The following is a 17,592-nucleotide window of genomic DNA, read 5'->3' on the forward strand; positions in this document are numbered from 1 at the left end:
AACTTGTCCTTTAACTGTATCGAACCATATCATATAGCTCCATGATCACTATCGAAGGAAACAGACTTTTCGTTGCGAGTATTATTAAACTTGGATGACGCCTGGATCATTCATCTTCTGTGATTCGGTGTCCATAGCAATGAATTCACCAAAATGCAAATGAACAGTACAAGGAAAATAAATAACAGGTCATAGAAAGAACAAGAAGAAGATGAAATAATATCTATGTTGGAAAGAACACAGTGTTCCACAGTGTGAAACACAATGTGAAGCACAGTGTGAACACATTGTGAACGCAGTGTGAAATCTCATCACACTGTTAAATTCGAGCGTTTTAACAGTGTAAACATTATTATGTTGCCTCGAACACATGGGCTTAGTGGCAACTTAACGCCCTTCTCATTCTCACCCGACGAATTCAACACTCTAAAAAACATCCGAGTCAGAACTGACCCGGAACTGGGTATGTTGGTGTCACACACCGTTCCGGGTCAAAAATGACTTGGAATTTGGTCATGAAGACCCCGAATGGGGTCACCCTGACCCAATTCATGACTGTGAGTGGGTCATATCTGACCCCATTCCTTGTCATTTCTGACCCGGAACGGTGTGTGACCCCAACGGACCCAGTTCCGGGTCAGTTCTGACCCGGATGTTTTAAGAGTGAAGGTGTGAGACAAAAAGTCACAATCTGAACCCCATGTGAACAATCGCACCACAGTGTGAAGTCATCTTCACACTGTTAAGTTCGAGCGTTTCCACATGTTCGACTGTGTGAACACATTGTAGCTATAACACACTGTGGGACGCTGTGTTCTTTCCAGCAGGGATGAGCATACCACTAATTTACAGTGGAATCCCCCTCCCTTAGAATTCATGTAGAATATAACTATAGGATATACTCTCGATCATGATTGTTATCAACCCTTAATACCCAATATCATCATGATCGCTAGAATAGTATCAGTTTTCTTAATCATGTATTAAGCGGGAACGTGAAAAGTCATCATTTCTCGGAAATCGAAACCATGTACATATCGTATACATTAAAAATGTGTTACAGTTGTTTTTGTATGCGTAGCCTGTATTACCAGTGACCACGAGGGGAAACAAACAACATGATTTTCTAGTCTTGCCATACAGGGTTGGATCGTGATAACCAAGTATTCCATTCCCCTAAGAATGACATTTGCCTAATTAAGCCAGGTTAGGTTTTACCAACACCTGTACTGTACAAATGTGATTACATATTGACTACCCCCCACCCCCACCCCCACCCCCCCCCACACACACACCCTTTCCCATTCTCTTTCCAGCTCCCGCTATCGAAATTGCCCATGTCTAATGAATAAATTCGAGTAATTCCAGAAGCCCGTAACTGAGATGAAAGCATAATGACGCGAGCAGAAATTGAAACAACCTGCAAAGCGAGAAGTGGGATCGGGGTATAGATGAAAGCGCGCAGAAACTGTCGGGAGGAATATAAGGGGAAGGGGCCTCTTGGGGGCCACTTTCTGACATTCATTGGGGGCCTGAGTCAACACCGTGCCAAATTCGGATGCTCATCCTAAAGCGAGTTATTGGCACTTAATGTCACAATGATGGATCAGATTATTAATTGGGGGCAGGGCGGCGGATTTCGTCCACATGCCGTCTATTGAAGTGGGCCTACATGATTGTATTCTAACTACGTATCGCTGCGGCTGGATTCGTTGGCCCATGGGTTGGTTGGCCGGGTGGCGCTAAGCACATATTGACCCAGATCAATAATCGTTGCGGAAACAATGTAATTATTGTTATATAATGCTAACGAGGGAAGTAATACTAGTAATGCTTGTAATAAACATGTAAAACATGGATCATAAAACTGATTTTTTTTTTTTTTTTGGCAACGAAGTGTGGTATGATGTTACCTATTGTAGGAACAAAAACGTTAGTTGACAATCTATTCAGAAGGCACTGTATATGACTTCGCTTTTTCCCTTTTTTTATATCGAATGACACAGGAAGGTGATTTGTTCTTTTTGTTTCATTATTGTGGTTTCCACAAACAAAATTACATAGTAAAAGAAGAAAGATGTGAAAATTATTATCTGTAAGTAAAGGAAAATCCTTTTTTCAAAACAGCTCGTTTGTCTTAAGTAAGCTCCCTACATTGACCTATACGGACTTGAGTGTATCCATCTATTATGAATGCACTACACTGACAGGATGGCAATGCATTTTTTTCTTTAGGTCTACAGGGATTGTGAGTGTGTGTGTGTGTGTGTGTGTGTGTGTGTGTGTGTGTGTGTGTGTGTGTGTGTGTGTTTGTCTCTGTGTGAATTCACAAAACGGATTGTTTTTTGCTACTATTATTACCCTTAGAATTATCATAAAAAAGAAGAAAAGAAATTGAAACTTTTGTTTGTGTCGGCTCTGCATTACTTTGATTACGTCGCAGCTCAACATGTGGGAGTATGAAGAGTAAATGGCGTAACATAATTTAAGCAACACACACACACACACACGCACACACACTGATTATGGTAATGACTAAGGACTTTATTAGCGAGAAAAGCAGCCAAGGGAACTTCATTATACAGAGTCGAAATTGAGCCCATGATCAGCATAACCTCTTGGGCCGGACAATTTGCAGTCAAAGAAAATATTTCTGAACGAAAACCTAATTTAGGAGCCAAATGAGTATCTGGAGATTTCTTGAGTTTTGTGTGTTGTACCGCATACGGTTCAAATAAATACAATTTTTTGCCCCGAAGCAGTTCAAACTATAATTTAAGCGGGGATTTTTTTTTTCTCGCCCTCTAAAACTCTGGGGCATTGCAGATCTGTCTTGAAAGCGTTTGTACATAAATAATTTTCTCTGTGAAAAGAAGTATAACGTAACAATAATGAGGAGTCATAGCCAAAACAGACAAACAAAATAGAAAGGGGTATGTTCAGTGATGAGAACATTGTAATAAAGTACAAAGTGCCGGCGGAAAGAAGAAAAGCTTTCATTTAAACATAGGAGCAGAAAGACTGACAGACAAACGGACAGACAGACAGACAGACAGAGCTATATTCTTCAATTATGATTTAAAGCATGGTAGAGTATGATATAGTTCATTATTATGTCATTAGTATTCTTTCTTAGTGCATCGATGTCATAGAAGAGACTTTACTGAGAGATTCCATGACGACATTAATGTGTGGTGGTCGAAGACGCCAACAGTCCTGTATGCTCGCCAGACAACCAAGACGCGGCAGTTTCTACTCAATTTTCCGCCCCCATAATATACAGGCATATTGAATTCCAAGCAAAAGCCCATCGACGGCCGTAAGGCATTGCCCACAGACGTGGCTTCAAAGAAACTTTTTTTTTATTCCAAGCAGAATTCTTTCCACGCCATCCGTGAAAATACTGGCGCATAATTGTTTGCGACAACCCAGCCTGCCATAAGTGCTGAAAACTAAACGCATAAAATACAAAAGACACCCAAATATGAATAAATAAACTACCAAAAAACGTCCAGCTTTGGGAGATGCATTAATAGCCGGAAGCGAATCCATTAGGATGTGAGACGAATACAATATCCATGTGGATATATACAGCCATTCGTATCAATATGAATACAACTTATCACCGTATCCCTATATACCTATTCTACTATTTCTTCCGAAGGCATAATTCAAAGTGACAAGAAGTTCATGTACATAAAAAGAGAAGAAAACTCGTAATGTATTCTTTGCTTTATTTCGCTCATATGGTTCAGTGCCGTTTTAGGCACTAGTAGGAGTTTACATAATCGTCCCCAAATTGTAATTCAGCAATGTTTTGCAGTTTGTGTTGTTCTATTCTATTTTCTGATGTTCTTTTTGTGTCGGGTATATTGTTATGATTTGCCACCTTCAGCTTTAATGGAACGCAACATTTTGTTTTTGTTATATACGTTGTCGGTAGAGTGTGTGATTCTCTTTTCTAAAACAAACGTCTAGACAATGGATTTGATACAATATTCTAGTCCCTAAGTGTAAGACAGGATGCTATGTTTCAGGGTTGATGTTGGTTACGTAATAAGCTCATCATAACTCCAAACGAAAGCTGCTTGGGAAAAGTACAAGATTGGTGCATTCCCTCGTTCTCAGGCAAGATTATCCCAGGCGACACGGACCGACAAAAGCTCTGTATAAGAACTACGAATAGGCCTATTATAAATTGCATTTGTGAATTTGGTCACAAGCTTGCTGCAAATAGATTGTGAGGTGAATGCTTAAAGGCATTATTTACCATTACTATTGCACATGAAAAGAAAATCCAGCTTTCCTGCTGCAGCGTCAAAATACAGTAGTTCTAAAATGTGATTTAGGTATAGAAACAACGAATGTAAAAATAGTAATCAGTATAATCAATGTTAAGTATTGTTAGATATTATACAGTATGTGAACAATGATTACAATATGACTGTTTCTATTCTAAACCATCTACAGTTATGGTTTATTGAAAAAATAGTGATATCTCCTTATATTTTAGGTTTTTGGGTAAATTTTTACATGGTAACACTTTTTGTGATACAACTGACCTACACTAATGAATCGTATCTGAGAACTCCTGTTCCCAAATGGTAAACTATACCTTTAACATCACGACAGCTTGGCCCATACAGGCGTACATCTGATATATCCATACGGAGATTACCATGATCGATTAATACTGTATAAGAAAAGTTAAACATCCATTTTAATGGTGAAATAATAGAGAAATCCCTTCCCCTTTGGCATATTCACGTATACGAGTGCAGACAAAGTAAAATTTTGACCCTTGCGCCAATCACAATCAATTTGGAATTCTCATGCTATTTAGAATGAAAGGGCTGTATTTTTTTTTTTACTGTATTGCTATGGATATACAATGTTCACTCTTTAAAGTTATATGTATATGTATATATATATATATATATATATATATATATATATATATATATATATATATATATATAATAATCTACACACACACACACACACACATGTAAAACTTTTAAGAGCCAACAGGCACTAACACACACGGAGACGCTACAGAGGTACAATAAAAGCACAGTCAAATATAACGTTCAAAGTATCATTCAATTTATTCTAGAAGCCATCCGTGTTGTGTGACACAAAGGGGAGTCGCTCTACGGCGACGACCGAGCGAGGGCGCTAAAGCAAAATTGAGACAGACGCGCAAAACATCGCACAAAATAGTAAAAAAGAAATCGAGTTTACTATTTGGAGTTACATATTACAAAGACATTACATCCCAGAATCAAATTCAGAACTCTCTCATCAAATATTAATATGGTAAGTATGTGGCCGTTTTGAATACAATGGGAAATGCTGGCCACAGTTTGGTTGGGCAGAGGTGTGTTCTGGGGCCCGTTGCATAAAAGTTACTATTATGGTAACTTTGCCATCCAATGGTAACTACCATGGCAACAATACCCAACAACCAATCAAAATCAAGAATTCCATGGAAGTTACCATTGGATGGCAAAGTTACCATAATAGCAGCTTTTATGCAACGGGCCCCGGGTGTCATTTAGCCTTTGATAAAATTAAGTGAGGAAGTATCAACATTATTGCTTTAAAATTTACAAACACCAGTATGCCGTAAGACAACCATCGAAACTGAATTTATGGTGCAGAGTTCATCAACCATCTTTAGTACACATCATGATCATTATTATCTCCTTTTTCGTAAGTCACCTCATATCACGTCAATCTCGTTGTTGCAAAACGTCAACATAACAAATCGTCAACTTTCTCCATTTTGTATAGCACCCAGTTCAGATTTAAATCAAAATGAGACAAATTATTTTAATAAAAGGAAATATATAGATTCATAACTGCTGCAACACATGTTCTCTGCTTGGTAGAGTTTTCGTTATTTGTTATTCTTTTTTTATATAGCATACTAGAGAATTTCTTTTCAAGTTCCATCACATCAATATGGATGTATTAAAGGAGTTACTGAAGAGGCATCTCTTCATATACTTTATACCATACAACCATCTTTGCAGTCAGTACAGTATTAGGGAGCTTTAGATTTTCGCAACGCAGACGTTCGGGGGGCGGGGGGGACAAAATCCTATTCTGTGTATGCGCAAAATTGCTTTAATATCAAAATCGATCTTGCGTCATGAGTTTTCAAGGTCAGTTCTGGGCCATTCTTCTTTATTTTTTTTCCTTTTTTTTGCGTCCGCTCATATCACGAAGCAGACAATGATCAGAATATTATGAGGGCGCCATTTTTCTTTGTAGAGGTTGCGTCTTCGCTTAAATCTTTGCAACACGACGCACGTAGGGAGAGAGGAGAACGGCCAATGTGAATCGTCGTCTAAACGTCCACGTCGCAAATTTAAAGCTCGCTATTCTTGTGCGATCTGGTGTCACAAGTTAACTTTTTTTTTTTTTTAAATTGAAACTGGGATTCTAACCTCCACGGTTAAACTATGATGTGAACAGCGTCACTGTCCATAGCACACATAAAAAACAAAGATACGTTCACGAATACATACTAGTACATCTTCTCTTCTTAAATCTTGATCCATAAATTTTTCATCTTCTTCTGCTGTAACGGTTCTGCTTTAGTGTTTGCTGTACAATAATCAAGTTGGCAAAGAATGGCAAAGAATAGTCACATGGAAAGAGCAATATCAATTAAGACAAATTTCATACAAAGTAATCACTCACTACTTAACACACATATCCACTGTACATAGAGCCCCAGTACTATGTTAAGGACTATTTCACAAAGTTAAATCCATTTTGGATTAGTATAGAAACTTCTCGATTTTTTTTTTCTTTTTACCTTTGCTTTGATACATATATTTTTTGAGAAAAATAGCACATTGAATCAAAAAGAACAATTTCATCAAGCTTGTCACGGAGGTATAATATCTGGGAATACATGGAAAAAATACAGAACAAAATATATACTATTGATATAATGTGTGTATATATCTTTATATCACAGACCTCAGTGTGCAATATGAATTCCTGCTGTTTAATATGACTTATACTTGTATGATACCACTATAAATGTAGGTGATATTATTTTGTCAGCTATATTGTAGTGTTATCCCAACAAAATATAAGTACTGCAGTTCTTGGCATAATCCTGTACTGTAACTACCTCAAGAAATCGCATATTTCACACCTATATCTTATATTTCCGTTCTGTTAACTAACAAAGGCACATATGATCTTTCATAGTTTGAAAACATTTCCATGAGTATCACTTTCCCCTTCTCCGTGAACATTGTCAGTAGCTTGCATCGATTTATAAGATCTATATGATGACAACTTAGACCATCCTGCTCCTAAAGTTATATCCTACACTAACTCTTCTCCAAAAGTTTCTTTGTAGCACGGTTTAACCATGTCCAGCATAATAGATGTAGACAAAGATGTAGGAAAAAAAATGAGAGAGAGAGAAAAAAAAATGACTACTACAGTAAGCTCCTACAATAAAGCACTCTAGATATTTGATACATGACATTGAAATTTCCACCCATTCACGCTCAGGTTTTTGCAAGCTGTGGAACATACACACATATACATGACAATACACATACACATGCACACACACTCACCCACACACACATACACAGAAATATGTTTAAGTGACCACAGTGTGAAATTTCAAGTTTGACCTAGCAATTACATAATCACAGGAAAACTGTCATGTAAGAAGCATACACACATACTTTAAATATCTAGTTCATCTGTGTTAAAAAAAACAACAAAAAATAACAATATCTCAATGAACACAATTTCTGAAAAACTAGAGAGGAGAGGTAAAAAAACCCAACCAAAACAACTTGCAATGTCTTAAATAGTAATGAGATAATTGAATAGGCATGCTGGAAATATTTTGAATAGTTTAGGGTATTGTGGACCAGCCATACATTTCATCATAATATACAAAACTACCCAAAGAAAAAAAAAATGAAAACCTGGTGATAAAGTACTCATCATCCTACTTTTTAAATTATGGGTATGTTACATATCTTGTAATGAATTCTAAAGAGCACAATTTATTGTCATTTCATTTTATCAAAACAGCAAATTATCATATATTTGATTACAATTCTGCACTGTAAAAACAAAAAAACATAAGAATAAATCTTTCCAAATCATAGGGATATCTTTCTTCAACTCCTTTTATGTCCAGTTTTCATTTCGTGAGAAAAGACCCAAAATCAGACTTTCTTTTGTATGAGTGATGAAATTCTAAGTTGAAGAGTGAAATATGTACTAGAAAACAGTAAATGTAAATTAAATCCTGAAGGTTGTACAAGGGATGAAAAAAAAAAAGGTTCCCATAATAAAGACGAATACAAGTTAATGCTGTTTGAAAGAGATATACTGAAATACAATGGTCATATCTATGGACGGCCATGGAAGTGTTTTAAGGCCGTAAAATACACCCAAAAGGGGCTAAGAATTTGAAGATAAAGAACCGCAGTTTGAAGTGAGAATGTTCCATAAAGGAAAGCTCATCAAGAAAAGCTGATAAAAGGCAACTACACTGTAAATGCTGAAAGGGAGAATATAACAAACAATACAAACCACAAGAAACGTTTTCTTTCATTACGGTTCCAATTTTGTGTGGGGCGAAAGAGAACAAGAGAAAAAATAATATGAACAATACATGCAATGGGACAAGTCTTCACCACTGTAAGCAATGAGGTATGTGATAGTCTCCTTCAAGACTCACGACCAATTAAATTCCTGCAGCTTTTCATATTAAACATACTGCTCAACAGGACTGCTGAAAATGTACACACACTCCAATAGGTCTTACGTTCTGCGAAAGCATAAAGTGCGTTCTAGGGTAGTTTGAAGAAATTAACATCTGTACAATTAGTTCAGTTCACACGCACTGTACATACACAAGTAAGTACAGATGTACATACACTGTACCAGTATTTAACACAACATTTCATGCAGAGACATTGATCATGTATTCATGGCATATGAACAGGAACTTGGCCATAGCATAGGGGGTCAAGAATCACCCCGGTATGTCCAACATTGAATGGCCTCATAACCAGTGGACGAGCGAAAACCCTTCCCAAGTCCCTACAGCGAATCATATCATCAAAAAAAAAAATGATTGAACAAAAACACAATCAATTGTGACCACTCGATCAACAGAGTCGCATTGACATTTGAAAGTACTATAGAGAGCACACATGCCACATTAAATCAGCAAATCATGGTCCTCCTTTCAAAAATCTGAAGGCAGCCAAGAATATCACATAGTCACAAAAGTACACAAGGAGGTCATCGATTGGTACATACCAGTATCTCACAAGCATCAGATGCACACATAAAGCTATTTTTCAATGCTTCATATTTTCATTCCACAAGAAGAGTCTTTACATGCACTACCACTCTATGGCATCAATGCTTTCTGGCTTATTGTACTTCCCTAAAGTGTACCAATACCTTGGAAAACAAATTTGTGTTACAGCTAGAATATACAAAAAAAAAGGAGGTCATTATTCACCTGTGATAGCCCCTGAAAGTATGCATATTTTGATAAATCAGACCATACCTTTATAACAATTTGCCACTTGTGCTCCGTAAGTGCCGGTACTGATGTGTGTGCGTTCTAGCTATACGCATTTGTTTTCAAGAATGATATTGAGATTCCATGATGATTGGTTAGCCGATCAAATGCACGCCTGGCATATCACTATTGTTCAAGACGTATTTGGAAAAAATATATATATATTGATAGCCCGATCATTTGATAGGAAGAATCTAGTGATCAACTGGCTATTTCAAGTCATTTTTGTTTTTGAATACTCTTTAGAATTCACATTTAATCCCCAATAAATGAAAACCAGAGAGACCAAAAATTCTAATATTTTGCAGAGGGGATATCTCAAGTATATTCTACAAAATTATATAGCAAACATAATACTCAAGGTATTGGTACACTATAAAAACAATGAGTTAACAGACAGAGAGAGAGCGAATGAGAGAGAGAGAGAGAGAGAAAGAGAAAGACAAAGAGCGAATGAGAGAAATAAAGTTCATTTATCAATCACCTTTAGATCATACATGTATAATGTCCAACAGTGTACAATGTACATATCCTGTATGCTTTTTGTTGTTGTTTTGCTTACATGTACATATACAAAAATAAAGAGGTTGTTTGTGTGACTCGAATACACCAGGAAAGCTGTCCGAGGGCCAAGGTACTTAATAACTTGAATGTGTGTCTTCCTTTTTAATCCTTTGGACAGACGAGTTTGGACAGTTGCATTAGTGACTTATTAAGTTTCCTGATGGCTATGTTGGTCTTTGGAGCAAGAAGGCAATAATTAATGCATAAGTTCTGCTATGAAATGAAGACAATGACATTTGTCTATTAGCGATTCAAAGTTTTAATTAAACTCTTGTCCGTCCGACCGTCAATGTGTAAGAATGCTTTAAAATCTGTACTGTTCCTCTGTTTGTTTGTTTTTTTTTTTGGTTGTTATCCGTTCCTCATCCCGTTATTATCCCGTTCCTTATCCCATTCAAAATATAGACTGATCTTTATTTTGCATTATTTAATGGCAAATTTGTAGTTGAGGGTGTGAAAGGAAAACTTGTACTGCTTATCTGCTTTCACACAGGCGGATTACCAACCAATCTATTTTTTGTCGATGAAAAGCTCTCTGAGAATTGCAAGAAAGATGGGTTATTAGATGTTACAAACTGCATTACATGTGTATCAGGATTTATGGTTATTGCCCTGCACATTCAATTTCATGTATGTATCAACTTTGTTGGTGATGGGTGACAATTGCAAAAGGGCAGAGAAAATATGCACAAACATATAATAACATCTATGTTCTTCAAACAAATACACCTTTCACACATGTTACTCGAGTGATTACCCAGGACATTCAAAGAGGAATCAAACGGGTAACACCTTTGAAGATATTCTTTCATACTAGCAACTGAGCTCCTCGTTGAATTTCTCTTCTCAGCTCTTCTGCAGTTTAACCTGTTGAGGATGGGCTGATTTTGCTATAACACGCATTTCCCATAGACACCCGCCCAAGTATACTCGGGACTAGTCTTCAACAGGTCAAGTACATGTTATGGCGCATGCACAAAACGACTTGCAAGATGTTGTTGGTGTGCAAACCTTCATGTTTCACCACAGTGTTTATCCACGATGCCTTCATACTGCAGCGTCACCCAAGAGTTAACCACACATGGTTCGAGGGTATAAAGATTTCGGAAAATTTACCCGGCATTTTACGTAGGGATTTTACCGGCGATGCCTTTCATATTAAGAGTGTAACCCGCGAGTTCCAGGGTAATCTCGGTTGAAATTTGCTATGAGTGAAAGGGGTATCAGCTAACCCTGAATACTACAAGAAACTTCCTCTAGACAATGGCAGTGCAGCTCATCTGGCTGGTGCAAATTAAGATTTTAACTTTAAACACACTTAATTCATGCACACATTACAACATTTTCCTTCAAATTCCATACAACACTTTGACATCAACTTTTTTTTTTCTATACAGCCTAGTACATTCATCCAACATCTGTTTTAAAGGTACTGGCACCCACGGACAATAGACGGTATACACATATATATTTTATCTTGCAGTAGCACACATACGGGAAACAATACTGAACATGACACAGGAAACACTGCGTCTCTCGTAGTACCTTACAATATGATCATTCAGGCAGTGAGATATATAAAATATAAATGTAGATCACATCAATGTGAATACGGCTACATTGTATAATAGTACAGCGCACTTCACCGCCAGCAGAGTCATCTTTGCAGATTACATAATCATTGTCATCCCCGCTTCATTCTGATTGCATCACAGGTTGCTATTCATAAGACAATGATCTTGGGGATGAGTACCTCCATCACTCATCCATTTCTCACCTGCACCACTAAAATCATCGGCTGAGATTGAGAAGGGCGTTAAGTTGCTATTAAAGCCATAGTGTTCGAGGCAACTTTACGCCCTTCTTATTCTCAGCTGACTATAATAGCTTCCCCATCCATCCCCCCTATCCCCTGAAGAATTACTGAACCTGGGGGGTGTTTCATAAAGCTGTTCTTAAAGTTATGAGCGACTGGTGATCAGTTCTTGTGGTGAATTATTGAAATTCTAGTAAGTATAGCACATCGCAACTGATCACCAGTCGCTCGTAAGTTGTTCGTAACTTTACGAACAGCTTTATGAAACACCCCCATGTACCCATCTTTACATGAGCGTGTCTTAAGATACTGCAAAAGTGGAAATTTTTGTGAATTTTGTGCAACACAATACTAGCTTGAAAATAAGAGCATGCACATTTTTTGCTTGTTGTATATCATCTCACTATCCTTTATTTCAAGGTAGGCATATTGTTGGGGGAAAACTTTTATACTGTTTGTAGTTTTTTTGTCATGTTGGCTAGTGCTGTAGCATGAGGGAACTTGCTGTCGTAATGCGGGCCAGTTTGAATACCTTTCAAGACAGTATGTGCTGTGACAGGCCTTAACTGGAGTGGCAGTGGTAACCTGTTTGAATCCGCCAAATTAAAAACACGCACAAAAATTTCCGCCTCTACAGGAAATTAGAGGAAAGTGTCAATAATCACACTTTCCGCCTCTACAGGAAAGTGTATGTATGTATGCTGGAGAGTGATAGTTTAGTGCTTGTTCATTTTCTTCAGTCCTGCATCACTCTGCTCTCCTGTTCAATCGCCAACCATGACATGGATCTATTCTTTCATTCACAGAGAATGTTAAAGAATGGTAGATCAAGGATTTTGAATGCTGACACCGTCATCTGTATCACTTCTTAGATATTCATACATGTACTGTACATCGTGCTTGTGTATGCACAGCATTCACATCAATTTAACCTCCAGCTCCACACATGTACTACAGTATATGTATAGGCCAGACTGCTGTTTGTTTTCACTCCAATCATACTGGAACTGACGTACATTGTATACAGTACCCGACCATGAGAATGACAGTATTTACCATTTACATGTATTTCTAAGAATGCCAAAGAAACAGACACACCTGCAGCAGAGTATATCAAAAGATTATTGACACTTCTATAATTAACTCTACACATCTGGGGACTGTTATTAAAGCATATATCTACTACTACAGCAGTCATGTATAATGAAAGTCCTTCAGATGATACAGTGTAGATATTTGGCCATATCCAACAAAGCAGTTTGCAGACCATTCCCGTATACATTCTACATTACAAAACACCTAAATGGATCCTTGTCATTTGATTGGTGGTTCGATAGTAATCATTTGTCCCTTTTTACTGTTACGTCATCATTCATGCAATTGTGGCTCCATTTAACGTGCAATCTTGGATCCATGCGATTTGCTCCATTGCACGCATGCTGAGAGAGCCCTGCACACTACGTAAAACACTGTACGAAAAACGCTTGAATTGCAGTATGCATGCGTACAAGCATATTGACGGACAGCGCGCTATTATCTAGCGCTCAACACTCTCTCAATCTCAGATCTTGCATATTCTCTCTCGTCTCTAATTCATAAAACATCAAATGACACTGATCTACTTTTAGGTGTTATATAAAGCAAATAATGCATGTTTTCATTCGTGCAATGGACAGAATATTTCATATGGGGAAAGATGAAATTATTGATCACTTCATCTTTCACCTCATGAAATATCCTGTCCATTGCACTCATAAACATTAATTACTTGTATATTATCAATAAAGCAACTAAAAATGAAACGAGGGTGTGATGACAGGGTGTATCTATCCTATACCAATATAATTAATTTTGCTTTGTTACACTTGAGAGATTTAAAGCACTTTCCTCTCCCTCAGAGAATAAAAGTAATATCCCCAAATACATTTTTTTCCTTTTTTTTTTGATAACTCAGAGCAGTGGCTATCATAATATCTTTTTTTGAAGGCACCTTTTCATTTTGAACTTGTAAACCAAGTGACTATTACAAGCCCAATATATGGTCGCTTGAACCACGCACTTGTATTCATACATAAGGACATAACATCACAAGACACAAGACACAAATTTACGTTTTTACACAGAGGTCCTATGATAAAAGATGTAACGTGTACAAGTAAATTGTTAGGCTCCCTTCGTATACGAGAGGGTGCACCACTCCTGTGCGTCATTTCTGCCAGCAGAATAATTTTATACGCCAATTTCAATGCTTCTTTGACATGGCTACAGTCAACACAAAAAATACTTTAACGACCTTTTGCTGTAGTAAATGTGCACAACGTCTCAATAACAATTCATCACACTAATGTTTGGATACAGTACTTGCACACACACAATATCAAACAGAAGTCTGTTTAGTAAGGATGGGGGCATAACTTGGTTATTTCACCCCAATGTTTACAGCCAGTGACTATTCAGAAACTTCTGAAAACTCAAAGATACAGGATTGTCTCAACACGCTGTTTCATAGTGCATATATAAAGCATGACATGACTGAGTATCTTTGCTTTGTTTACATTTCATTTCACTCTTTCTGCAAAATTACAAGGACAGAAATATTTGAATACAATTTTTGTAATAGGTACTGTACAGTTGACACATTTCATTCAATGATGTCATTTGCCTGATCACGATTGTGTTTTCTTGAAACACATATTAGGTTTTAAGACGGCGACTGCACTCTGGCATATATCATGTAACTCTTTACATTGTAGAAAACATATCCACGCTTTTCGTACTATTAAGAGGGACAGTGACTCCTTAGAATCGACTGTCGCGCAAGTTAGTTGTGACACTTCTCAAGCCCTCTGATTTGGTGAAGTCAATTGTGGAGTAATTTACCTGCTCCAGTTGCTTCTCCTCGTTCGGGGAGCGCCGGAATGGCGACCTCGATCGCTTCTCTCTCAACGTCGGGGTGGAGCTCCCACTGATGTCCGCGACGGGCTGTCCGATGTCGACATCGATGTAGTTGAGTTCTTTTTCCCCGACCAGGGATGACTGGCTGGAGCGACGAGAGGAGTGATGTGACGAGGGGAGCCCACCGAGATTGATGCCGTCATTCCCCCGACCCAGGCCCGTCAGCGAGTTGGCGCTCCCGCGCGAGGGAATGTTGATGCGGTTGCCGAGCGACAGGTCTTCCAGCGACTTCTGGAGGAGCTGCTCGGCAACGGGCCGCCGGAGCCAGGATGGGGAGGGCGGACTGTTCGGGGTGTGGCGGGGACTCGTCTTCACGCCTTCCTTCCTACCACCGACGTCCACATTGATGTAGTCGTGACTGTCCGGTAATGGGTGTGGCTTGTCATCTAGGATTAGCGGGGGCACCTGTCGTAAACTCAGATCCGTCTCAACTTTGGTGGAGCTCTTTGACCCCCGGCCTCCAAAGTTCATATTCACATACTCCCCGTTCAATGCGTTTTCCACGGAACCATTCTCCACGACTGCTAGCCCCTCCTTCATCGTGTTTACATTTTCTGGGATCGATGTCCTGTGTCTCGATTCGGGCGCATTCACCGTGACCTGGACAGTGCTGTCAACTTCATCCTGTGACTCTGTGTACGCCACGTTAATGTAGCGAGGCTCTTGGGCTGGCAGGCTGTACCGCTGGCTCGGACTTTTAACCGTGTTGTTGTTATCGCTGGAGTCCTGCGAGCCCCTTTTTCCCCGTGGCTGGAACTCGATGTTGCTGTACGTGTCCACCACCGGCTCGCTGTGTGACCGCTGATGGAGCGATGAGCTCACGGTCAAGTGATTGGACATGTCCTCCCCAGCCGAATTCCTCTTGTTGTTACTGACGCTGCCCCTGGGCAGTGTCCGCTGAGCGGGGAAGCTCCCTCCACTCCCGAGGGGTGACACAGCGGGAGGAGCGGGGGCCCACGCCAAGCTGGAGTTGTTTCGGGACGACGAAGATGAGGAGCGGTTGGTGGAGGGGTTCATCAGCATGTAGGTGGATGGTTCTTCGTTGGTGCTCCCTGCCTGAGGGGCTATGGTGATTGGAGTTGCTCGTTTGGAACCTAGGAAATCAGGAAATCACGTACAAACCTTCATTAAAGCACTGCTGGTAAAACGACTTGCACGTAATCAATTATCTCTTTATCTGTGATTTATAAAACTATGCAGGAGCAATTCTTCCTTTTTTGTTTGAGTGTTGCCTGCGCTAATAGACAGAAAAAAAAATATATTAAGCATAGTGCTGCAGACACTGTAATAAAAGGGAAAAACACAAATGACTGTATACACCATATATTTCACAAGATTTTTATTTTCACAAATTTGCGAGTCAGGTGCCAGTCGTGAATTTAAAAACACACAAAATTATGACATGAAATGCTATGTGCATGACTACATTTCTCTGTCCATTACCAAACTCCATGATCGCAAATTAAACCACTAGTGAAATCATCCAGAAGTTTTGATGCGCAAAATGCCCTAAATACATGGCGTATTGTCACAAATGTACACACTAGTAGATATATGTACATGTATGATGTACTGTATGCATGGTTGTTTTACATACAGGTTGACCAGATTAATGGAGAACTTTCTATTTGGTATAGATACAGTACATACAAGTTGATCAGATTAGTGGAGAATTTTCTATTTGGTATAGCTACAGTACATGCATGTGACAGGAAATACATTATAGCTCACTCAATCTAGAACGATCTAGGAAGTGCCTACATATTTGGCTGAGTGATGCACTGTCCCTGTAGCCCAATGTGATTGTTAGTTATTTTTGGTAGAAAGTTATGTACATAGTTAGGCAGTGAGTCAGAGCTAGGATTTCTGGAACGGTCTTGAACTTGCTAGTAATACAAGTGTGTAGCCCCAGGTTGGAGCAAATTACAGATCATTCCAGAAGGGGTGAATGGACCTATAAAGCCACAGAAATTCTGAAGTAGGCAGAGTACCCAACACCTCTGCTCTGAGAGTTACGTCACTTCTGGCTCTGAAGCGACTTGTTATAGTCAGTCCTGCGTTTAACCTGCTGACCTACTATATTTGTGGAGACAAGGCCTGGGAGACATTTTGCCTGCAGAGAATTGATTCACCTCCATTGGTGACAGACTCCATTCTCATGTCAACGGACATTGCTACGTCAAAGCTGTGACGGGCTGGATTCCTAGCTGGATATCATTTGTTGGATTAACATTACACGCATCGACTGGACACAGTCGTCATAACGTCTGGAATTTACATGTGTCTCTGTGGATTCATACCGTGGATTTTACATTGGATAACCATAACCCGTGTCTATCGATTAACGTCGCAGGAATCATTCATCAGTGCATCAAGGATCATTCATCGGTGCATCTAACATCGTCTTTGGACATTTCCGGGGACTTACATGGGACTTTGTGATTGTACCTTTGATTGTTACACACGAAAGTGACCACACTGTAATCATAAGTGACCATTGCAGTATATTGTATTATAAACATTACGAGTCTGTACCACCAATATCACTGTTAATAAAATGCCTGAACATTGGTTGATTGTTTCTTTTGTGCGATCATTCTCAGTGTGATTTTGGTTGTAACAGTATATAGTAAATGACCAATGCAACTAAACACCTGAC

At 38.9% G+C, this 17,592-nt stretch overlaps 1 protein-coding gene across 1 annotated transcript in view; it reads right to left on the reverse strand.

The window, feature by feature from the left end:
* Positions 1-13,255: 13,255 nt before the first annotated feature.
* The window catches only part of LOC139714969 (uncharacterized), an 87,895-nt gene continuing 83,558 nt past the window's right edge, over positions 13,256-17,592 (reverse strand). The window contains exon 13 of the mRNA XM_071626619.1: positions 13,256-16,027. Coding sequence (XP_071482720.1) covers positions 14,778-16,027 — 1,250 coding nt within the window. The 3' untranslated portion in view covers positions 13,256-14,777. The remainder of the gene's footprint in view (positions 16,028-17,592) is intronic.

Source organism: Diadema antillarum, unplaced genomic scaffold (genome assembly GCF_040938485.1).
Source record: "Diadema antillarum isolate AM-2024a unplaced genomic scaffold, OU_Dant_1.0 scf00000045, whole genome shotgun sequence".
Lineage (NCBI taxonomy): Eukaryota > Metazoa > Echinodermata > Echinoidea > Diadematoida > Diadematidae > Diadema > Diadema antillarum.